This window comes from Pleurodeles waltl, chromosome 2_1 (assembly GCF_031143425.1).
Source record: "Pleurodeles waltl isolate 20211129_DDA chromosome 2_1, aPleWal1.hap1.20221129, whole genome shotgun sequence".
Lineage (NCBI taxonomy): Eukaryota > Metazoa > Chordata > Amphibia > Caudata > Salamandridae > Pleurodeles > Pleurodeles waltl.
In genome coordinates this window covers 772,783,274-772,808,161 of record NC_090438.1, presented here as the reverse complement: position 1 = coordinate 772,808,161, position 24,888 = coordinate 772,783,274, and the positions used below count along the sequence as shown (strand labels likewise).

Below are 24,888 nucleotides of genomic sequence, written 5' to 3'. Positions count from 1 at the left end.
TCTCTCCTCGGTTCGATGGCATCCTGCATCTTCCTCACCCCGAATGCTCATCTCCACAAGAAACCTTTGGTGGAATGTCTCAAGCCCCAGTGGGACCAGCTGACGGGCAATTGGGAGGACAGGCTAGTGCTGTCTCATCATGCAAAGATCTCCATAAGAGCCAGCTTTGAGGGATGCCTTTTCACCAAGCGGTTCCTCCTCAATCAATGGTTACAGACGCCTCACTAATAGGATGGGGAGTGCTCAGATGGATCATCTACAGATCCAGGGCAAATGGTCAGAGAAAGAGACAACATACCATATCAACCTCCTGGAAGTGCGCGCACTCCATCTGTTGCTAAAAGCGTTTCACCCGTCATTCAGATCCAATTCCCTACTCGTTCAGATGGACAGTACGACCACCATCTACTACCTCGACAAGCAGGGGGGGACGAGGTCCAGGCCTCTATCTCACAAGGCCCAGGCAATCTAGAAATGGCTCTCAGGCAGGGATCAAACGATCACTGCAACTCACCTTCCATGTGTACAAAATGCACATTCAGACTTCCTCTGCAGGATCCTGCAAGAATGGCACAAGTGGGTCTTGCACGACAATGTCATTCACAACATCTTTCATCTGCGGGGCACACCTGCCACCGACTGTTCGCTACAGCAGAAAACAAAAATTGCCAAAGTTTCGCCTCAAGGTACTACCAACTGGGGATGCTGGGGAATGCCCCACGGCAAATTTCTTTATGCTTTTCTGCCAATCCTCCTGGTTCAAACAGTGCTCATCAAGCTGTACCACTCGAGAGCCAAGTTGATTCTGATTGCTCCGGAATGGCAATGTCAGTGGTGGTTCACAGACCTCCTTCACTGGTCCATCCATCCACATCTCAACTGTAATGCAGAACAGACCTGTTAAGTTCGGAGGCCAGACGGTTCACCCCCAATCTCTCCTCTTTGAATTTGGCAGCATGGCTGCTGCGCTAGTACAGTACGGACATGTGAATCTTCCACCGGACCTCATGGAGATCCTCAAAGAGGCTAAGCTGCCTTCAAGTGGAAGAGATTTTGACAATCCCGGTCATCAAGGATTTTCTAGGTTTGAAAAAGATTTTCCCTCTCATTAGGTGTCCTTCATCTCCCTGAACTCTCTCGTCTTATTGCAGGTCCCCTTTCAGCCTATTCACAAAGCCTCCCGCAACACCTCTCTTGAAAGACAGCTTTCTTTGTAGCAATAACATCAGCTTGTACGGTTAGCGAGAGCCAAACACTTTGTTCTCACAAGCCATACACAGTCTTCCATTCTAGCAAAGTGGTTATGAGAGCTCACCTGAAATTCCTCCCTATGGTTAATCCAGATTTGGATGTGAGGACAGTTTTGAAATTCTACCTCAATAGGACACAAGACATCAGCAGATCAAACCAATTATTTATTAACTATGGATTAACTATGGGATAGAAAAATAACTATGGTGAACCGTTCGGGCATGGCCACTTCTAAACAATCTATCTCCTGATGGATAGGTTCCTGCATCTTGTTATGCTATCAAAATGCTAACAAGACACTATCAGCTAAGCCTAAAGTACACTACACTAGAGATAAAGCAGCTACAGCTCTTTATTGAAAAATATCACTATCCCAGATATTTGCAAAGCAGCCGCATGTAGAACTTCCCATACACTTAGCAAACATTACTGCCTGGATCCTGATGCCAGAGCAGATGCTCAAGTAGGACAAGCTTCTTTAGAAATCTTTTGCTTAAAACTCAGCAAAATTAACCTCTCTGTCCTCTCCACCACTTTAAGTAGGGTTGGGCTTGCTATACTATTCAGTGCTTATGACTATAAATGGAAATCCCCTACAAGAGCAGGAATAGTTTCTTACCTGTAACTCCTGGTTCGGTGGCATGTGTAGCTGCAGATACACATGCTGTGCATAGTTCGCCGTCTGGTGTTGGGTCGGAGTGTTACAAGTTGTTTTTCTTCGAAGAAGTCTTTTCGAGTCACGAGACCGAGGGACTCCTCCCACTTTGGTTCCATTGCGCATGGGCGTCGACTCCATCTTAGATTGTTTTTTTTCCGCCATCGGGTTCGGACGTGTTCCTTTTCGCTCCGTGTTTCGGGTCGGAAAGTTAGTCAGAATCAACGGAAAATTCGTCTGTATTGTTTCGTTCGGTATCGGGATAGTTAGGGCAAATCAACACCGAGCCTTAAAGAGCTCCGGTAACCCTTCGGGGAATTTTCGATCCGCCGTCGGGGCCTGGTCGGCCCGACCGCGTGTAACATCGAGACCGATGGAACGGACCCCGTTCCGATTCTGTCCTAAATGCCAGACCAACATTTGGTCTGTAACTTGTGCCTGTCCCCCGAGCACAAGGAACAGTCGTGTGAGGCCTGTCGCGCGTTTCGGTCGAGAAAAATGCTCAGGGACCGAAGAGCCAGGAGGTTACAGATGGCTTCCACGCCGACAGGACAACAAGGGTTCAAGGAGGAGGAAGAAGAAGAAGAAACTTTCTCCATCCGCGATTCGGAATCCGAAGAATTCGACGTCGACGAGCAACCAACCGTGAGTAAGACGTCGAAAGAAAGAACACACGAAAAAACAGACAAAGCCCAGGGGACGCCACTGCCAACAGGCCATGGCTCAACCCATAAAGTAGGTGACCGTCCATCGGCACCGAAAAAGGGCGAGCTGGTGCCGAGATCGTCCGACTCAGGTCGAGACACAGGCATGCAGCAATCTCGGGACCGAGAAAGTGCCGCACAAAAGGGTCGACACCGAGACAGCGGCACCGAGGCTGCTCAGCACAGAGACAGCGGCACCGAAGCTGCTCAGCACAGAGTTAGCGGCACCGAAGATGGTCGACACCGAGAGGGTACGACACCGAAAAAGAGAAAGATCTCGTCGGAGCCGAAAACAACAAAAGACACGGTTTCGGTACAAAAACGCCCAGCAACCGTACCGAAAGCCAGTTCCTACTCAGAGGAACAATCACTGTCCTCCCAACTACAAAGACACAGATTTGAGGAGGAATTACAAACAACAGATGTAGATCACACACAAAAGCGGATCTTTATACAAAGTGGTACAGGGAAGATCAGCACTCTTCCCCCAATCAGAAGAAAGAGGAAACTAGATTTCCAACAACAAGAAAAGACACCACAAGCAAAAGTGGTAAAGAAGGTAACTCCACCACCGGCAACTCATATATCGCCGGCACAGACTCCGCCACAATCACCAGCACATACCACCATGAGCCAAGATGATCAGGACGCATGGGATCTCTATGACGCTCCAGTATCGGACAATAGCCCTGAGTCGTACCCCACTAAGCCCTCACCACCTGAGGACAGTACAGCATATGCACAGGTGGTAGCTAGGGCAGCAGAGTTTCATAATGTATCGCTACATTCAGAGCCTATCGAGGATGACTTCCTCTTTAACACCCTGTCCTCCACCCATAGCAATTATCAAAGCCTTCCTATGCTCCCGGGAATGCTAAGGCACGCTAAACAAATTTTTAAGGAGCCAGTTAAAAGCAGAGCAATAACTCCAAGGGTGGAGAAGAAATACAAGGCACCGCCCACAGACCTTGCTTTTATTACATCACAACTGACACCAGATTCAGTTGTCGTAGGAGCAGCTCGTAAAAGAGCCAACTCGCACACATCAGGCGACGCACCACCTCCTAACAAGGAGAGCCGCAAGTTTGATGCAGCGGGGAAAAGGGTTGCAGCACAAGCTGCAAATCAATGGCGCATCGCCAACTCGCAAGCACTCCTAGCGCGATATGACAGAGCCCATTGGGACGAGATGCAGCATCTCATCGAGCACCTCCCCAAAGAATTCCAGAAACGGGCAAAACAAGTGGTTGAAGAGGGACAGAATATATCCAACAACCAAATCCGTTCTTCTATGGATGCAGCAGATACAGCTGCAAGAACAATAAATACTGCTGTAACAATAAGGAGGCACGCATGGTTGCGCACATCCGGCTTCAAAACTGAGATACAACAGGCAGTGCTCAATATGCCGTTCAATGAACAGCAATTGTTTGGCCCAGAAGTGGACACTGCAATTGAAAAATTAAAAAAGGACACTGACACAGCTAAAGCCATGGGCGCACTCTATTCCCCGCAGGGCAGAGGCACATTTGGCACATTTCGCAAAACTACTTTCAGAGGAGGGTTTCGAGGTCAAGCCACAGAAGCCAGCACCTCACAACCAAGACCACCTCCCTACCAGGGACAATATCAAAGGGGTGGCTTTCGAGGCCAATACAAAGGGGACCAATTCCCAAGAAACCGGGGAAAGTTTCAAGGTCCAAAAACCCCTCCAAATAAACAGTGACTCACAGGTCACACAACCCCTTCACACAACACCAGTGGGGGGAAGACTAAGCCAGTTCCACAAATCATGGGAAGAAATAACAACAGACACTTGGGTCTTAGCAATTATCCAACATGGTTATTGCATAGAATTTCTCCAACTCCCTCCAAATGTCCCACCAAGAACACACAATATGTCAAAACAGCATATAGACCTTCTAGGACTAGAAGTTCAAGCATTACTGCAAAAAGACGCAATAGAATTAGTACCAAAAACACAAAAGAACACAGGAGTTTACTCACTGTACTTTCTAATACCAAAAAAGGACAAAACTCTGAGACCAATATTAGATCTCAGAACACTAAACACCTACATCAAATCAGACCACTTTCACATGGTCACGTTACAAGACGTAATACCACTACTGAAACAGCAAGACTACATGACAACGTTAGATCTAAAAGACGCATATTTCCATATACCGATACATCCCTCGCACAGGAAATACCTAAGGTTCGTATTCAAAGGAATACATTACCAATTCAAAGTGTTGCCATTCGGAATAACAACAGCACCAAGAGTCTTTACAAAATGTCTAGCAGTAGTAGCTGCACATATCAGGAGGCAGCAAATACACGTGTTTCCGTAGCTAGATGATTGGTTAATCAAAACCAACTCGCTAACAAAGTGTTCACACCACACAGATTATGTTATACAAACCCTTTACAAACTAGGTTTCTCCATCAACTATGCAAAGTCGCACCTTTTGCCTCGTCAAACACAGCAATACTTAGGAGCGACAATCAACACAACAAAAGGGATAGCCACTCCAAGTCCACAAAGGGTTCAAAATTTTCACAAGGTGATACAAGCTATGTATCCAACACAAAAGATACACGCAAAGATGGTATTAAAACTCCTAGGCATGATGTCCTCATGCATAGCCATTGTCCCAAACGCAAGATTGCATATGCGGCCCTTACAACAGTGCCTAGCATCACAATGGTCACATGCACAGGGTCAACTTCTAGATCTGGTGTTGATAGACCGCCAAACATACATCTCGCTTCTATGGTGGAACAGTACCAATTTAAACAAAGGGCGGCCTTTCCAAGACCCAGTGCCACAACACGTAATAACAACAGATGCTTCCATGACAGGGTGGGGAGCACACCTCAATCAACACAGCATACAAGGACAATGGGACGTACATCAAAGAAAGTTTCATATAAATCACCTAGAATTGTTCGCAGTATTTCTAGCGTTAAAAGCATTCCAACCAATGTTAACCCACAAATACATTCTTGTCAAAACAGACAACATGACGACAATGTATTATTTAAACAAACAGGGGGGAACACACTCGACACAGTTGTGTCTCCTAACACAAAAAATATGGCATTGGGCAATTCACAACCACATTCGCCTAATAGCACAGTTTATTCCAGGGATCCAGAACCAGCTAGCAGACAATCTCTCTCGGGATCACCAACAGGTCCACGAATGGGAAATCCACCCCCCAAATCCTGAACACTTCCTTCCAAATTTGGGGAACACCTCAAATAGATCTATTTGCAACAAAAGAAAACGCAAAATGCCAAAACTTCGCATCCAGGTACCCACACCGCGAATCTCAAGGCAATGCTCTATGGATGAATTGGTCAGGGATATTTGCGTATGCTTTTCCCCCTCTCCCTCTCCTTCCATATCTAGTAAACAGATTGAGTCAAAACAAACTCAAACTCCTACTAATAGAACCAACATGGGCAAGACAACCTTGGTATACCACACTACTAGACCTGTCAGTAGTACCTCATGTCAAACTACCCAACAGGCCAGATCTGTTAACACAACACTAACAACAGATCAGGCATCCAAACCCAGCATCACTGAATCTAGCAATTTGGCTCCTGAAATCCTAGAATTTGGACACTTAAACCTTACACAAGAGTGTATGGAGGTCATAAAACAAGCTAGAAGACCATCCACTAGACACTGCTATGCAAGTAAATGGAAAAGATTTGTTTGTTACTGCCATAATAATCAAGTCCAACCATTGCATGCATCTCCAAAAGATGTAGTAGGATATTTACTACATTTACAAAAAACAAATCTAGCTTTCTCTTCCATTAAAATACATCTCGCAGCAATATCTGCTTACCTGCAGATTACTCATTTAACTTCCCTATTTAGAATACCTGTCATTAAAGCGTTTATGGAGGGCCTAAAGAGAATTATACCACCAAGGACACCACCTGTTCCTTCATGGAACCTCAACATTGTCTTGACAAGACTCATGGGTCCACCTTTCGAACCCATGCATTCTTGTGAAATGCAATACTTAACGTGGAAAGTTGCATTTCTCATTGCCATCACATCTCTAAGAAGAGTAAGTGAAATACAGGCGTTTACCATACAAGAACCATTTATTCAAATACACAAACATAAGGTCGTTCTAAGAACAAATCCAAAATTCTTACCAAAGGTTATCTCACCATTCCACTTAAACCAAACAGTGGAATTACCAGTGTTCTTCCCACAGCCAGATTCAATAGCTGAAAGAGCACTACATACATTAGACATCAAAAGAGCGCTAATGTACTACATTGACAGGACAAAGGAAATTAGGAAGACAAAACAACTGTTTATTGCCTTTCAAAAACCTCATACAGGAAATCCAATTTCAAAACAAGGTATCGCCAGATGGATAGTAAAGTGCATCCAAACCTGCTATCTTAAAGCAAAAAGAGAACTGCCTATTACACCAAAGGCACACTCAACCAGAAAGAAAGGTGCTACTATGGCCTTTCTCGGAAATATTCCAATGACCGAAATATGTAAGGCAGCAACATGGTCTACGCCTCATACATTTACTAAACACTACTGTGTAGATGTGTTATCTGCACAACAGGCCACAGTAGGTCAAGCCGTACTAAGAACTTTATTTCAAACTACTTCCACTCCTACAGGCTGAACCACCGCTTTTGGGGAGATAACTGCTTACTAGTCTATGCACAGCATGTGTATCTGCAGCTACACATGCCACCGAACGGAAAATGTCACTTACCCAGTGTACATCTGTTCGTGGCATTAGTCGCTGCAGATTCACATGCGCCCACCCTCCTCCCCGGGAGCCTTTAGCCGTTTAGAAGTAGATCTTGAACATTTGTACATTTGTAAATATATTACATTAAACCTTCATTTTGTACATACGTATTTATTCCATTGCATGGGCACTATTATTAGCATACACAACTCCTACCTCACCCTCTGCGGGGAAAACAATCTAAGATGGAGTCGACGCCCATGCGCAATGGAACCAAAGTGGGAGGAGTCCCTCGGTCTCGTGACTCGAAAAGACTTCTTCGAAGAAAAACAACTTGTAACACTCCGACCCAACACCAGACGGCGGACTATGCACAGCATGTGAATCTGCAGCGACTAATGCCATGAACAGATGTACACTGGGTAAGTGACATTTTCCTTCTCTCGTAGAGGAATTTCCACTATACTCATAAGCAACCATCCCTCCTTCCCGGTGGAGAGAACAGGAATAACCAGTAGAATGATAAATCACACAAAAACACGTCGCCTCAAAAAGAACTACAGCACCTGCCACCTGCTTAGAATGAAGGGATACTGGTGGGCTCTGGGTTCTTAAATGTGCAGCCTCTATTTTAACTCATATAATGACAGCCTATGGTGCTACACTGTCCTGCCTTAATTCAGCTCTCTGCTCTACTAAAAAGGGTTTGTGAGATATTTATGCTGTTTTACAAAAACAACATAAAATTATATACATATATAATCTCTTGGCCCCTTTCTTTAAGTATAAGATGAATAATTGGGCCATTGTAGCCTTTTTCTCTAGGCTGCATAATATATTTTTCTCCTAAGTGACTCTGAAGTCCTTCCAGAAGAAAGGCAAACATCCCCATTTAAAAAATATATGAAGAAGTGCTCCGGGGTCCCCGCACATGGGCGGGACTATTCAGTGCTTATGGCTATAATGGAAATTCCCCTATGAGAGAACTGGAGTTACAGGTAAGAAACTATTCCTTCTCACCCACCCCTGTGGAGGTAGCAGAACAGTGGCTCTATTCCTTTGCTCCATAAAGTGCACTCCTCATGACTTGGGGATTATATATTTCTGTTGCTGGTGAGATTGGTTAGGAGGAGGCCCTGTTAGCAAATCTAGGAGTGGCAGGAGCATGATACTTCATGAGGAGGTTGTTCTTGGAGATCTGAGGTTCCTAAGACACTCAGTCTGACGCTCGGATCCCCAGATAGTTTAATTCTTTTACTCTCTCTAGCTGCTCTCTGCCCAAAAGGATGATGTCTCTTAACATTTCTCTGCTGGTGGTAGACCATCAGCTAGCTTTTTGTGCCTTGATCTGTAACAGCTAGAAGCTATTAACAAGGGTTTGTAGGCTAGTACATGTTTTTTGAAAGGAGGAGGATATCATCAGTGGATCTTTGGCATAGTTCAACAAAAACTCAACACGGTTGTTGACCAAGTCAGTATTATGCCGAGCCAAACTATCATCTCCAAGATGGATGTCTAGCAGGAGACTTAAGGCAGGCACGAATAGACTCATAAAGCCACTTTCAAAGGCATTCTTTAAGGCCTATGTCTCCTGGAAGATACATATCCCTTCTCCTATGAAGAAGCCTATGTCTGTCTCCCCTAATTTCAATTGAATCCGTGCTACATTGCAACTTAAATGGCAAGGTAAGGTGCATTGCCCAATAAAGAGTTGGAAAGAGTTTCAATAGTATGAACATCAAGGGGGTTGGTAGACAGATGGGGCAGCAGTCTTAGACGGTGGTTTGGCATCAGTTTGATTAGTAGGAAGAGGGGAAACTAGGTTGAGCCTCTGGAATGAAAGATAAGGCCAATAGAGAGAAACAAATTATAGTAGTGATGTTAGTTTTTGTGACTTCTTTGTTACAAAAATATAAGGGGAGCCACGAACAAACAGCAATTGGGAATGATGCTAGGGTGAACGGAGTCGTTCAAGACCGGGGTGAGTCAATTGTAGGAAAGTTTACTGAGCCCGGAGAAATGATTGGTAGCGGAAATACAGAGCGGGGCAGCCATAAGATGTTGGTTGGATTTCATGGGCTTCAGATTGAGATGACGATGAAAATAACCCAGTGGGAGAAGCTTGATTTAGAGTATGTCCCCTAAACAGGGGAATGCACTTGGAGAGGAACCCTAATGCAATGCTTGGGTACTTGAAGTTCATAACTACACAATCCCACTCAACGTTTTTCTTTGGAGGTCCCACCCTTTGAACCTTCAAAATGTTAGGTTCAGCAGAGAAATGGAAATCTATCCTTGTAAAGCATTTCCTTCACATACTACACTTCCAAACTGACAATCGCTTGATCTTCACATAGAACTGATAAACTTCAGTCCACCACTGATACTGCAGTACTGCACATAGTTCAGTTAATGCACCTTATTCCCGACTTGCAGAAGCACCACCGGTTAATACAGTGTACTAGGATCGCTTACTGCTCTTTCTGCTTCGACCTGCAGCATCCTCTGCAGTAACAGAACTGACACGTTTTCTAAAAGCATCTGCATCTATTGACCGCATTCATGCTTTTTCCCAGAACCGGCATACAGCCACATTTGGAACCCGCAGGTCTAGGAAAGCACCTTGCTCATACCATCCGGCGTGAATATGACACACTCATACACACACACCCACACAGCCAGTGTTCTTCAATACTGCTATGTTAATGTATTTGTATAGCACTTTCCATTCTCCTGGTGAGGGGTAGGGCAGCTTCCTCTTGCTGGGTACGGATCGCTGTATACATTGCTCTATTGATGCACCTTAGTTCTGGCTTGCAGCAGGCTTTACTTGTGGGTGACCTGAGATTATAGAGTCCTGGCAAAAATAAAATCAAGCTGTCCTTGTAAGGAATAAGGAGTCTCTTATTCTAGAATGTGTGTGAGTGAGAGGGAGAATGTGGGTGTGTTAGTCACCACTGGGTAGTTATAGTTAGGATCATGTTTCCAAAGGAAATGCTTTTTTTGTATTGCTGTTAACTTTGCCATCTTCCCAGGTTCCTATATACCTTGCAGAATTCTCTAACTATTATCCCACAGATGTATTTCCGACAACTAGACTCTATTTTTGTCTCACTTTTATGGGCTGGTAAGAGTCCTAGGGTTGCTGTCAACCCTGAGAAGACAATATGAAGAGGGAGGGTTGGAAGCTCCGCGGTTGGATTTGTATTATTTTGCGGAACATATTCAACATGCTGAGCACTGGCTGGATCCAGCTGAGAACTAGGAACAACGCCTTCTGAATGGGATGGTGGAAATCAGACAGTTGCCTGAGCTTCTGATGGAGGGACAGAGCATGGCGCAGTCGGCGCCGTATCTGGTTCAGCAAACTGCAGTTATTTGGCATAGGTTTGTGCGCATTGCTCTTAAGTGCGCTTCTTTTCATCGTGAACTTCCGGTGTGGATTCTGAAATCAGTCCGTCATATGATGAACGATATGTCCTTTCAGCAATGGCGCGATGGGGGCTATGAGCTGCTAGGTGACTTATACCAACATTAAAGGTTCCTCTCCTTCGAGGAAGCTCAAGACACCTTTTCCCTGGGTCGGGACCCATTTCTGCAATATAAAGGGCTGGCAGGCATGGCACGTGAGACGTGGTTAACTTTTCCTGCTGTACCGAAACCAACACACACACTGGGGGTCCTCATTACCTGTGGCGTGGGTAGTCACCTGATCTCCTTATTGTATAAAGCCATGCGCTCAGATGTTTTAGGCCCACCGACACGGGCCCGAGTGTCTTGGGACCAGGACTCCACTACACCGTTATCAGAGAGTGACAAGGCTTGAGTAAATACTCTTACACACAGTCACTTGTAATGCCCGTTTTAAATTAGTGCATTATAATTTCCTTCACAGAACCTATGTTACTCCTTGAGTGCTGCAGAGGATCTCTGCCGCACATTCTGACACTTGTTCAAGGTGTGGAAGTGGGTGGCGGAGTTTTGCATTTGCTAGGCACTGTATGACAGTACAAGACTTCTGGACGCAAGTGATTACTGAAATACAAATGGTGGTGAGATTGAAGTCTGCTCAGACACCTCCAGAGTTGGCAGTATTCCTCCCCAAAGGGTAGAAAGATGGAATGTAAGTGTCTGCATTTCTTATTGGTGTTAGCAAAGCGTATGGATGCCATAACATGGATGGGTTGCGAGGGCCCAGACTATGCCCGCTAGAGAGCGGATATCTTGGAATGGGCTGTAGCAGAAGAAATGCATATGAAAATAAGCTGGTATGATGACAAGGCATTTGAGGACATAGCTGACTGGAAAGAAATATGTGCAGTTTTTACAGATCCAGACTCGACCCTAACCTCTTTAGAAAGTGAGGATGAAGACCCAGGGGTGACTGTGGCGGAGATGGCAGGGATGTAAAGCATGGAGACACAGAGATGTCCTACTATTAAGACGAGGGGTTAAGGTATTCTGCTGCACATGCAAATGTTCCAGGTTAGACTGGTTGACGGTGGATATGGGTTCTAAATTGTTGTAATGCTGTTTTCTATTGTACATTGGTATCACCAGTGCTTAGCTGTCTCCTTGTCTATGTGACATCGCATGACGCAGCTGTATGTTATTGGTAAAATATAAATAAAGTATAAAAAAAAAAAAACATTGCCATCGTTGACAAATCTCCACGAAATGTTCCATATACAAAGTGCTACTTTTCAACTAGTTTGCAAATGAAAAGGTTCTGGGTGATCTGTCAAGTGGGAGCTGAGAAAGAGGGAGCCTCCCGAAATGTGTTTTCCCACAGTCATTTTTCCATAGGATCTTTAAACCCAGCTACAGCTCAAACCACTGAATGGATTAACACCAGATTTTGCAGAAAGCTAGATCTTGTTCCCGAAAGAGAGTTTTTTGTGATTTGGTTAAAAACCGCTCAGTAGTTTCTAAGCAATTAATGCTCAAAAGAATTGTATATCTAGGGATGCAGAGCCTCCGGGGATTCCCAACAGTTCTACTGCTGAGATCTGATTGGCTGCCACCACACTATCAGGAAGTAATGGCAGCCATCTTAGGACTTGGGACCAGGTCCAAGTCCTTAAAAAAAAAAAAAAGTCATGGGGGCAAGATAGGGATACTGACGGGCATAGAACAGAAAAGTTATTGCTCCAACCTGAAGGGAGCATGCAAAAAAACTGCTACTCCCTCCAGGCAGAAGCAATTCTGGCTCCCCAACTATGTGGAGAGCCGCATGGCACCACAGGGGCCCTGCAAACCCCCCCCCCCCCATGGCCACCACCCTAGTACTTGGTTGGTGCCCTGGCTGGGCACTGGGCTGCCCACTTATATTTAAGGAAGGGGACCCCATCCTCCCAGGGCCATAATATGCTCAGAGAGGGGGGAGCACTACCCCTCTCCCCTTTTAAATAAGGTACAGCCCTGGGGGGAGTGGGGTTCTCCATAACCTATGAAGGCTCAGGGAGAGGGCCATGCAGACCCCCTCCCCTTTTGAATAAACTATGGCCCTCTGACCTAATAAGGCTTTGGGGGGGGGGCATGCGGTCCTCCCTCCCCATTTCTGATGTCATGCGGCTCAGGGGATGGGGTCCCCAGGGCTTAAAAGGCTTGAGGAGGTGTGCCACATACCTCCTGGGGCCTAACAAGGCTGGGGAGGGGGTGCATGCCTCCTCCCCTTTTTTTCTGCCAATTAGTGTGTGGGGAATGAGGTCCCTATGACCTATTAGCACAGTGTAGGGAGGCTGCAGGGCCCTCTCCCCTTTTTGTTAAAGTTGGCCCTGGGGATAGGGTTCCCCTGGCCTGTTAAGGCTTGGGGAGGAGAAGTCTGAATGGCCCCCTTAATATATATGTTTTGGCCCCAGGGGATGGGTCCCCGTGCCTGAATGCCAACCCTAAGCTGTGTTGCTAAAGGCTGTGCATGGCATGGGATGGACAGCTTGCAGGGGAGTTGGCTGCCTTTGGGTGGGTGTGGCAAATACACCGCCATGCACTACTAATGACTGCACATATTACATCAATCATGACATCTTCTATGGCATTGTTGATAATATCACTGCAACATTTGTAATTAAATTATTGAGGAGAAAACTGTGCAGGGTGGGGGTGTTTTGTTTTGGAGTTTGAAACATTACATTGGGCCTTGAGGCTACGCACACAGTCCCATTGCACAATGGGTGCCCTAGAGGGCACCCAAGAGAGATGGCCAGGCCCGGGGAATGGGTCAGGCAAAATCAGCCCACGGAGGGCGGCCGCTCGGTCCCCCTACCACATTGAATAGAGGTAGGCCCTGGGGAATGGGGTCCGTAGGGCTGAAATTAGCCACAGGAGAAAGGGGCCGTTTGCACCTCCCTCCCCTAGAGTCCGTGAGTCTCCCTTCAAAGTGCGAAGAGCATGTAAATGTGCAAATCACCTGAAGCTGTGCCCCCTCTTTCCCCCTTTGTCCACCCAATTAGTATGCATGCCTCTTCTCCCCCCCCCCCCCCAACCTCCCATCCTCCGTTTTGCCAGGATGATGGACAGCTTCCCGACGATTTTAATGGCACGTTCGTGATGCAGAGGAATTGGAAGATATCCTCACAAAATACAGTAGCACTTACTTCATATAGACAAGAGGAAGGACCCTGGTTTGGTGGAGATTTACGTCTTTGTAGTCTTGTTGGCCTCTCTATAGGAGGATTCATCTTATCACAGAATTCTAGAGAAACAGGCAACAGGAACAATCATGTTGCCAAAACGCAGACAAGGTCACTGGTGACATTTCCTTGTGCTCCATTCCACTGCTGTAGTGTAGAATACATACTGGACATTTACCCAAGGAGGCTGAAAGAACTCAACTTGGATAGATATTTCATGCAAAGCTGTGGACTCTTGTATAAAAGAGCAGATGAGGTTCCTTTGTGGCAGTCACTCACACAGCTACTGACACACCCACACAAACAATCACAGACACTTGCTCACACTCGCGCACCCACTCACAGAACCACACAGACACTTGCGCACCAACTCACAGACCCAAAACTTATAGACTCCCGCACAGACCCCCACCCCCACTCAGACACTCAGCACTCACTCGCAGACCCACGCATTCAATCACACAGTCACTGAGACACAGTCACACCCACTATCATTTCATCTCACACCCACATAGACCCACTCACTCCGGACACTCTCACACCCACTGTCATACCCAGAGACACCTTCTCATACCTATTCTCACACCCAGAGAGACCGGCCCGACAACTCCCGCTGCACACAGCCAGCGGTCAAAGATTGGATTAACATATAGTAATGAAAATTACTTTACTTTCAAAAAAAGAAAACAGAAATTCACTGAAACAAGCACAGGTTACAGGGACGTTACAGTTAGGAAATAGAATTAAAAAATGAAAGAAATTCACTTAAAAAAACAAAGGTTACAGGGACTTTGTGTTCTGAATTTTCTCTCACAAAACCAGAGAAATTCAGCTATAATTAGCGCCTTCACCATGCTCTGCTAATTATCCCAGATACTACAGCACTCATGACAACTTTTATAACATCAATAAAAATATCAATGAAACGTTAGCAGTCAAATTATTGAAGAATAAACTGCATGGCGGTGGTGCAGGTTATAGTTACTAACTGTAACTGCTAAATGTTTCTGGTTTTCTGCGAGCAAACTCAGAACCTAACTATAAAAAAAAATATATAAAAAAAAATCTCTCTCTCTCTCCCCCTCCCCCAACCCCTCCCCAAATATTGGCCCATAAGTTTACACATTCACTATTGTGTAAAGCATCATTGTCACAGCGTAACAAAACTATCACCCTGCATGTTTTCATTTTAGTACCACATTTATAGTATTTGTTTCCCACTTACCATGTATCTAAGAAATATTGGCATGGGTGTTTCCATGTTGCCCTACAGTTATGATACTCAATGCTGTGTTGTCCTAGAAACAATGGTGTTCTAATAAAGAACTGAAGTATTAACTTTCCATCTGAATGACGAAACAAAGGTTGGATAACCATGGATGCTATGCTGCTGGAATATACACTATGGCATTCACCTGCTGAAAATTGGAAAAATAAGCATTTATTGTATCTTCCTTCTCTTTTTGACTCGGCTGCATTGTTTAAGAAGAATTGTGTGACAAAATTGATTTATGTAGCTGTAGAAACTATGCTCCCTCACCCATCCTATCTACCAAACACTCCTTCGGCGTCCGCCCCACTGTGCTAGTTTTGACTGATTGGTTTGCTGCCCAGTCCAGCCCTGCCAGAATTAACTCAGTACTAAGCCCCACACAGTTGTGCAGAAACACATTATTCTTTTACTGGCTATGCTCGTGCCTCTTTCAATCCGACCCATAATAGTTGAATGCTGGATGAGTGTGGCAAGTTAATAAATAAAGCTGACCCTCAACTCAGCAGAAAGAAACTGTTGAGCAGGTTATCTAATTGTGTTATTGACTTGTTACCTGGCAACATTTGATCAGCTCCTTTCTTACTCTTACCGCAGTCTCTTGTGCAGTGGCCCAGTGCTACTCTTTGATTTTCCTTCTGTAACTGTAGCTCAGCCATCTCTGGTCACCTTGATGACAAAGCTTTTGGTCGACAGGAGTACCTCACCAGGAAGCACGTCAATTCCTTACCTATAAGCTTTACTGCTTTTTTTATTGCACCTTTTACTCTGTGAACATCTAGAAGAAGCCAAATACCCTGCCCCAAAGACTCTTAAGCATTGAAGTTGTGCTATATTATTTTATTTAAAAAGGAAAATCACTCCCCAAACGTGCTAGGAAGAGTGCAACCATTATCTGACAGTCTGGCCTGGCATTTTCTCTTAAGTGGTCTTCTTTATTGGTAGTTGCCTGTACTTCAGCCAGCCGACTTAGCCAGGTACAGACTCTGGGGTCTTTTGAACTCACATTAACTTATTTGCAAAGATCATATCAGATTTTCATTCAAACCAAACTTTTGTTGTCCCATCTTTTTCCCCAAACCCATTCCAACAGAAAGATTACTACATAAGGAAACGAGGACAACTATAGTGCTATAAAAACAGGTTTGGCAACAGTTAAACACCTTGAACTCATTCCACAAGAACTAAAGCAGCTACTGCTGCTCTCGTTTTAATGTTGCAGTTGATCAAATTTGCATAGCTGTTACACGGGGTCCCTTCAGGACATTTATTAGTGACTATTGTATGCACTCTGGCTCCACAACAAACACAGAAGTGGTTCAGACCTTGATGTAGAGCCTCTTCAGTTGGTATTGAGTAGTCCTTTTTTAACTCAGTATAGAGTTCCCAGTTCTCCTGGCTTTCCAGTCAGTATGTGCTGTCAATGAATTTGCTGTTTTTTTTATTCAAATTTAAGAAAGACTCATGATTGTGAAGGCAAGGTTACGTACTCTTGATGCTAGTTCATTAACTGCCAACTGTGCTCCATGGCAAAATCAGGGCGAATGATATGCAGATGGATGTTCAGATAGTATCATTTTTTAATTGCTAGCATTTCCTTTAAGTGTGTGAGCATGTTTTGTGCAGTTCCTCAACTGTTTTCCTAAACTCTGAAGAAAGTTCCTGCTAGGAAGAATACTGTAGATTCCTACGTTTTCATAGTCATCATTTTTCATTCTGAAAACTAGCCCGTCTGACTTCACAGTGAGAAAAATGCTCACATTCTTGTTATTTGAGAACAAAGTATTTGGAATGTACATACTTAGACAGTGCATATGAATGATCTATGACTGCAATAATTCTTTCTTTTCTATTCTTCTAGAGTTCGACAGTTTATAGAAATGGTGAATGGCACCGACAGCGAAGTACGATGTCTAGGAGGCCGCAGTCCTAAATCTCAAGATAGTTACCCGGGTAGTCCTCGACCCTTCAATAGTCCCAGTATGAGCCCAAGCCATGGGATAAATATTCACTGTCTAGCAACCAGCAAAGCAAGCAACACCCACTTTCCTGGTAAGATCGCATTAAAAAGAGTCTGCATGTGCTAATATTTTTTTTCTTTTAATAGAGGATGGATGTATAAATAACCTGGGGAGTGGGAGGTGAGTATGCCTTAGATTATGCGCCGTAGTAGAAAAATGGCACAAACTTTATACGCAGCCCATTCAAATTCTATATTTTCTGTGTTAAGGTGATGAATGGTTATGTTTTTCTATTTAAAAAAATGTGCCTCTTTTTCAAAAGGTGACAAAGAGAAAGGGAGATTAACAGGTATTATTTTACTCCTAATCTTCTTCAGTACCAGTCTGACGGAGTTAAGTTGTGGATGACTCTGGTGAGCTAGGGAAGGTGCAGAGATGTGTGTTTAGATCAGAGGTCGAAGTGGGGGAATCTGAGTTGCACGACGCCCCTGTTAGAAATGGGGTTTCTGGTTGGCTAGGGTATGACCTAAGCCAGGCAGAACCCACCCGCTCTAGTCAGGGCAAGGGAGTTACACGTCCAAGATAACCGCTGCTCACTCTCTTGGTAGCTTGGCACGAGCAGTCAGGCCTATCCCAGAGGCAATGTGTAAAACGTTTGCACAACACACACAACACATGTGACACACTTTCCCCACCACAAAGGAAACACAACACCAAGTTATATGAAAATATACTGTATTGTACACAACATAATTATTAGACCAAGCACAACATATGAGTAAAATCCTGCTACCTTAGCATTTGTCAGAACGTTACACATTAGTTACTCTGCAGAACTAGCAGTAATCACGTATAACACACAGGTTACCTAGTATTCTGCAACATAAGCAGTAGTCAAGAATCAAAATGTACTTGTCATAAAAGTATCATAAATGCCTGTACCAAGAGCATTATAAAACACATGGCAAGTCAATAAGACATATTAGCATGTCATGCCCATAAAAGGAACATTTAGCAAGCATATAGCAACACATCATCATTAAAACAGGCAGGTTACACATAAATCATTAATGTCTATAACACAGGAACTTAAGAAATATGTAGGTCCTTTAGAAAGTACCTGTGTCCTTGATGAAGGGCACTTCCTGGGCCCAGAAGCAAACAAAGGGGGCCCCTGGCGCTTCGTTGCGCTAAACAGGGGCCTCGTAGTAACTCCAGGGGGAGGGGGGCAACACGCACTCCCTCTGGTTTTATAATGGGCCCTTCCTGGGGCCCACCATCTCTGGCCCCCCTCCCCAGGCCTCAACTGGCTCTCAGGAGGGGGGCCAAAGTCAGGCAAAACAATTAGGAGAAGAGCGGTGCGCCCTCCTGGGTCCCGCGATCTCTGGGGGCCCAACCGGGCCTCAACAGGCCCTCCAGAAAGGGGGAGCCAAAACCAAGGAACAAGTGGGGCCGCCGATGCGGGCCTCACCCGACTTTCGCGGGGACTCCCACAGGGGAGACCTATGGTGCGGGGGGCCTCCGGTGAGGCTTCCCCCCGCCCGCAGTCTCTCAGGGCAATATCTGGGCTTCGTTGGGGGCATGGGGAGCCTCCGATGAGGCTTCCTTTCCCCCTGCCCGTCCTCAATGACAGCGAGAGGCCCGGTGGGGTGGGGAGCCTCCGATGAGGCTTTCTTCCCCACCCGTCTCCTTCCTCAGCAGCTCGGAGCCTGCCGTACTGCAATAAAGGGCAGGCACCAGAGTAGGTGCCTGCCTGTAACCCAGGGGCACTCCTCATAGCGCGCTTCGCTCTAGGGGGCAAGGTAGGAGCGCGCTCACACCTTTTTCTTACTTAATGGTGCCCCGGGGGTCTCAGGCACGTTGCGTTACTTGCACTTCTCAAAAACAGCCTAGGTCACGGCGATGAAATCTTTACAGAGCAACGCGCTTTTAAGCACAAAAGGCACACAAGGAAAGCGCTTTCAAGGCGGTGAATGATAATTGCAGAAAAGCGTTCCAGCAGTCACACAACCATCAGCAAAGCGCCTTCCCTGCTCGTGCTTAAGTAGTTGCAGGGGTTAGGGGCCACAGCACCATGCCCATGGGGGACAAGGTCAATGGAAAAGGCAAACAGGTGACAGGGCCCAGCAGCAGGCCAGTGCAAGGGGGATGCAGGCAAGTGGCAGTTCCTCCAGGTGACCAAGGAGGTCACAGGTCTGCACAGCAGCAGCAGTAGTCCATGGCGGTTCCTGGTGAGTCTCTCCAGCAGCATTATGTCCAGTGCCAGTTAAGTTCCAAGAGTTCCCCAATTGTGGGGAAAACTCCTCTGTACTTATACTCAGTTTTCCAGTGTGTCCACAAAGTAGGGGACAGGAGGTTACAACCAGTTACAACTGTTTCTGGGAGTGCCCCCTCTCTCCTCTAGCACTGGCTCCAAACATCAGTTGGGGGAAAACGACCCTATTGTGTGAGGCCAGAGCACGGCCTTTACAAATGCAAATCTCTCAGCCCAGGAAGACTATTCAGTATGCAGATGCACCTCTGTGACACCTCCAACCTCCCTGCATACAGGCTGTCTGAAAAGTATGCACAAATCCCCAACTGTCACTCTACCCAGACGTGGATTGGAGTCAAGCTGCAAAACACCAGAATCATAAGCACAGAGAAATGTTCATTTTCTAGAAAAGGCATTTCTTTAATAGTAATTAAAAATCCACTTGCACCAGTAAGCAGCATTTCTCATCACCATTACAACCATACCAAACATGCCTACTCTACCCCTCATAAATCAGACAATACCCCTTACATATAAGGTAGGGCATTTCTAATGCAATCCTATGAGAAGGCAGCATTCACAGCAGTGAGACACCAAGTTAGGCTGTTTGTCAATACCAGGACAGGACACGCAACCTGGCCCATGTCCTGCCTTCTACATACATAGCACCCTGCCCATAGGGCTAGCTAGGGCCTACCTTAGGGGTGACTTATATGTAGTAAAAGGGGAGTTCTGGGCCTGGCAAGTAAATTTAGATGCCTGTAGCAGACAACTGCGCACACAGGCCCTGGACTAGCAAGCCTGAGACAGGTTTGAAAGGCTACTTCAGTGGGTGGCGCTAACAGTGCTGCAGGCCCACTAGTAGCATTTAATTTACAGGCCCTGGGTATAGCGATATCGCTGTACAAGGGACTTATAGGTAAATTAAATAAGCCAATTAGGTATAAGTCAATCATACCAACTTTAGATGGGAGAGCACCTGCACTTTAGCACTGATCAGCAGTGATAAAGTGCTCAGAGTCCTAGAGCCACCAGCGAGGATCAGAAAAAATAGGAGGACGGAGGCACAAAGTCAGGGGATGAACCTGCCACATTTCTTTTGTTAAAAGGCAACTGTCTTGGGCATCATTTGAGATGCCTCCGCTGAAACGAAAGGGTAGAGAGTCGCTAGTGATTTCCCAGGTCATTGCAGCCCCATTTCCCTTTTGCAGGCACCATCAAAACTTTTGGAAAAGTTTGTTAATCGGCAACTGTCTTGACTACTTTGAGTCAAATGAGATATTACACTCCAGCCAGTCCGCTTCAGGCCAAGGTTCAGCACAGAGACCGCTCTCTTGGAAGTCTCTGAACTGATCAGATGCATTTTGGATGCTGGAGGTAAGGAAGTCCTGGTATTGTTAGACCGGTCAGCAGCTTTTGACACTGTTTCCCATTCTAGGCTGCTGGCTTTCCTACATGATATTGGCTTTGGAGGCACGAAATTGCATGAAATTGGTTGCAATCATTTCTGGAACATAGGGATCAGGCAGTCTGGTTTGCCTCCCCTGTTCTTCTGGATTTAGTCTCATTAGGAGTGCCACAGGGCTCCAGCCTTTGCCCCACGATTTTCAACATCTATATGACACTGCTTGTGGCATCGATTCTTTCGGAGCTTAAGATAATTTCTTACGTTGATGACACATTGCTTGTCTGTTCTTTAAAAAAACAAAAAGTCGAGTTAATACCCCCTGATACCAATAAACCCTATCTGCAGTTTTTAATTGATAAATACCAACCATCTGAACTGTAACACTGAAAATACAGAGGTTCTCAGCTTCGGACTTAATTCCAACCTAAACCTGCAAGTCCATTGGCCAGAGGGGTCCTCTCCTCCAAACTTGCAAGTTGAAGTGATAAACTTGGGAGTCAAGGTCAACAAACACCTGACCTTTCACAATTAAATAAACATGGTAATGGGCTTGTGATTCGGTCTTTGGGGTACTGCAAAAAGATGCCTGCATCTCTGTTCTTGTGAGGAAAACAGTGGTCTTTGCCTTGGTTATGTCCAGGTTGGATTATACCAATACCCTGTACGTAGGTCTCCCACACTACCTGGTGAGGGAATCGCAAATAGTTCAAAATGCAGCTGCTCAATTTATGCTCAATCTCCCCAGACGGGTTAATGTGTCTCTGCATCTGAGGAACCTGAATTGGCTCCCAGTAAATAAGGGCATCCTGTATTAAAACCTTACCCTTGATGCACAGAGCGCTGAGTTATCTGTCCACCAGGATACTCTGTGACAAACCCAAGAGGAACTTAGTTCTCAAGTGGCCATTTGGCCACAGTTCCTAGGTACCTCCTCCCTAAAGCAGTAGACCAATCTTTCCCCTTCCTCGGCCCACGAGCCTGGAACAAACTTCTATTAGATCTGTGTCAAACTCAATGTTGGGGACTATTCGGAAAGAAACTTAAGACCTGGCTTTTCGCACATTAGCCTTCCTGCATGCCTTTTCCATTTCCCATGCTCAGTGCTGGGACACTCTTTTTTTGAGCAGCAGCGGGCTTAACAAATCCCTTCAATCGTTCATTCATTTTGCTGAGGGAGTGTCAGACAGCTCAAACAAGCCTTCTGGACAGGGTGTCTGCCGCCTGAAAGAAATTTAAAGATGTGCACATTTGTTAATCTGCAAGTGTGAAGGGTACTTGAAAGCCAGTATTGGCTTTAATCGATTGAATCTCTTGGAGTATTATTTTTGAGTGGTATTGTAAGGTGACCTGATGTGCTGTGGAATGCGTGCTTTATATGGACAGTTCTAAACAATGTCTGCACTAGGTACAGTCTGCATATTACCCATCTAAAATTTGGAAGCACTTTTTTTATCTTAAACCTAAATCTTTTTTGCATTTAGTGGCAGCCTATCTTTTACTCTGTGTAATGCAAGTTTAAAATAATGATGTACTTATCACAATGCTGGTAAAAAAACACACAAGTCACCATTCCCCATTGCACCGACCACAATTCAATTCTGTGGCTCTCTGGTTACACGCATAGATACCTGCAGTGATCTCATTAACCATTAGAGGTTTCACAACATAAAACGTATTCTAACTGATTGGATTAACTTGCATTTATTTTTCATTTAAGTTGTATTTTATTTTATATGCAGTTACTTTAAGATGAAAGATCAACAAAATAGTTACAGAATATTCTGTTTTTTCAGCCATGTCCTTGATGCTGCCCCCACATTCACTAACTCCCAACCCCATTGGATTCCGGTTCACGTTTCCAATACTTTTTACATGCACTTCCCCCGCTAGTTCAGAGGCAAGTCGCTGTCTTGATGTAGCCATCCAGAGTCTGTCCAATGAAAAGGGGCAGCTGCCTCATTTTATTTACCAGCACTAGTGAGGGCGGCACATTTCTTTCTGGCCGAGGCACTATTGGAGCAAGGTTCAGCTGTACATTAATGCATGCTCATTTTCCAGTCTAGTTTCTTCCTCAGCAGGGCACATGAAATTTGTAAAGATTTCATGCTCATCTTCCAGTTCATTTCCTTCTGGACTGTGCCAGGTTGTCAGGCGTGTCATGGTTTGCATGCACAAAACAGCTGAGTAGGATATAGAGCAACAATCTAGCATACTTAGTTGTATTGACACAAAGGCCCCTTCATCGCAACATGCACCTTTCTGTTTCTTTCACTGTGCTTTCCTTTCTTTTCCCATCCGTTTTTATTTAATTTTACATTTACACATCCAGTGGTGAAAAAACGCAGACATATTCATATGGCATATATTGGTATGTAATATAGAGTATACTAAATTGTGATGTTTTTTAGACAACTGATCTTCAGGTGTCCCTGTTATTTATGCCTGAGATTATCTAGCCACTCTATCGATCCCTTCAGCTCTCAGGTGGGTCTGAGCCTTTTGTCCATGGCTATTCATTGTCCGACTCATGATGCAGAGGGGCATCCATGTGTCCAGTCCATAAAATTCTTTCCATCGTCTCCGTATTTCCTTATCTTCTGCTCGTATACACCACTTTCTCAGATCCCATATATGCATCTATCCGCTTAGCCACTTTACCATCTGAGGCAACACGTGTGGCCCCCATACATATGTAATACCCCTTTTGACGACCACTCGACCTAACAAACAAAATACCAAATTCTTCCTAGGGTGGTCAATGTTCCCAGGAACACCCAGTAGCAGAAATTGGGGATTATGCAGGTTTACGATTTCTAAGATTTTGCTCAGCTCTTGTAGAATCCTAGACAAATGTGTATGGATCATAGAGGATTCCTTCATTGTGTGATAGAAGAAGCTTTCTGTATCATTAGATCACAGACATATGGGGATTCAGACTTTCCACAGTTTCACTAACTTGGCCCTATCCAAGTACACTCTGTGTAGAACTTTCTATTGGAATAGGTGAAATCTCGCCTTATTAGCCACTTTACAGAGGTGCTTCAAGGCGCATACTCGGTCCACATCTTCAATGACACCAACATCTCTTATTCTCTCCTTGGTCAAAGGGATTGGAGGTTGTTTGGAATGTTATGTATTATTATTTTGTAGATAGAGGGGACAGCTCTCCTCCCCAGTGGACCTTCTAACATGTGATACTTGAGCGATGTGTATTCAGGTAAATCAGCTCAGTCAGTGGACTCTACATGCATGGCATATCTGAGTTGATAACCTTTATAGTACTAAGGGCCATATGTACGAACACTTTTTCCCATAGACACAGAATGGGTAAAAACCTTTGCTACATCTGGCCCTAAGTGCTTTAGGGCCTATAATCCTGTTGTAACCGATCAAAGGGTTTGACTGTTCGCCTATCTGTTATCCCACCGAGCTGGGAACTCCTTATTAATTCCCACTGGGTGCATCCCTGTAGTTTGCGCACCCCATACAGTACATTCCCCTCTCATAAGGGTATCTCCAGAGTGATATTCCGTTCCCTGTTCATCCAGTATGAGTCATCACGCTATCCTAAGCAGTTAAGGCAGCCCAGGGGGGCGGTTTATTGATCAAGGAGATTCTTTGTCCCATCTCCACCATTTATATAGTGTATCCTGTCTGGGTCCGACATGGCCCTTCTGTCGTTTCTGAATGCTAGATTGCTCGCCTGAGCTTTGATCCAGTCGCTAATGGCTTTTAACTGGGATGTCCAATAATATACCCTCTTGTGGCAAAGATATCCCCTCATTGTGTACAGATCTGCAAAGAGTTTTGAAAGCTATCCAGGGACTGCACTGTTCCAGAGCAGTACTCTAATTTCCTTCTCTAATCTAAAAAAGAAAGCCTCTGGAATCCCGAAAAGCGGATTTTGCATCTCATAAAGGGGCTTTTGGAGCATTCCTGATCGAAATATAGCTGCCCTCCTAGAATTATTAATGGTAGCTTACGACAGCTGGTGATGTCTCA

General features: G+C 45.2%; 1 protein-coding gene across 2 annotated transcripts in view; it reads left to right on the top strand.

Annotated features, from left to right (window-relative positions):
- Positions 1 to 24,888, top strand: part of RANBP9 (RAN binding protein 9) — a 365,177-nt gene that overhangs the window by 279,008 nt on the left and 61,281 nt on the right. For both annotated transcript variants that reach the window (XM_069218155.1, XM_069218146.1), the window contains one exon: positions 17,125 to 17,315. In XM_069218155.1, coding sequence (XP_069074256.1) covers positions 17,125 to 17,315 — 191 coding nt within the window. The remainder of the gene's footprint in view (positions 1 to 17,124; positions 17,316 to 24,888) is intronic.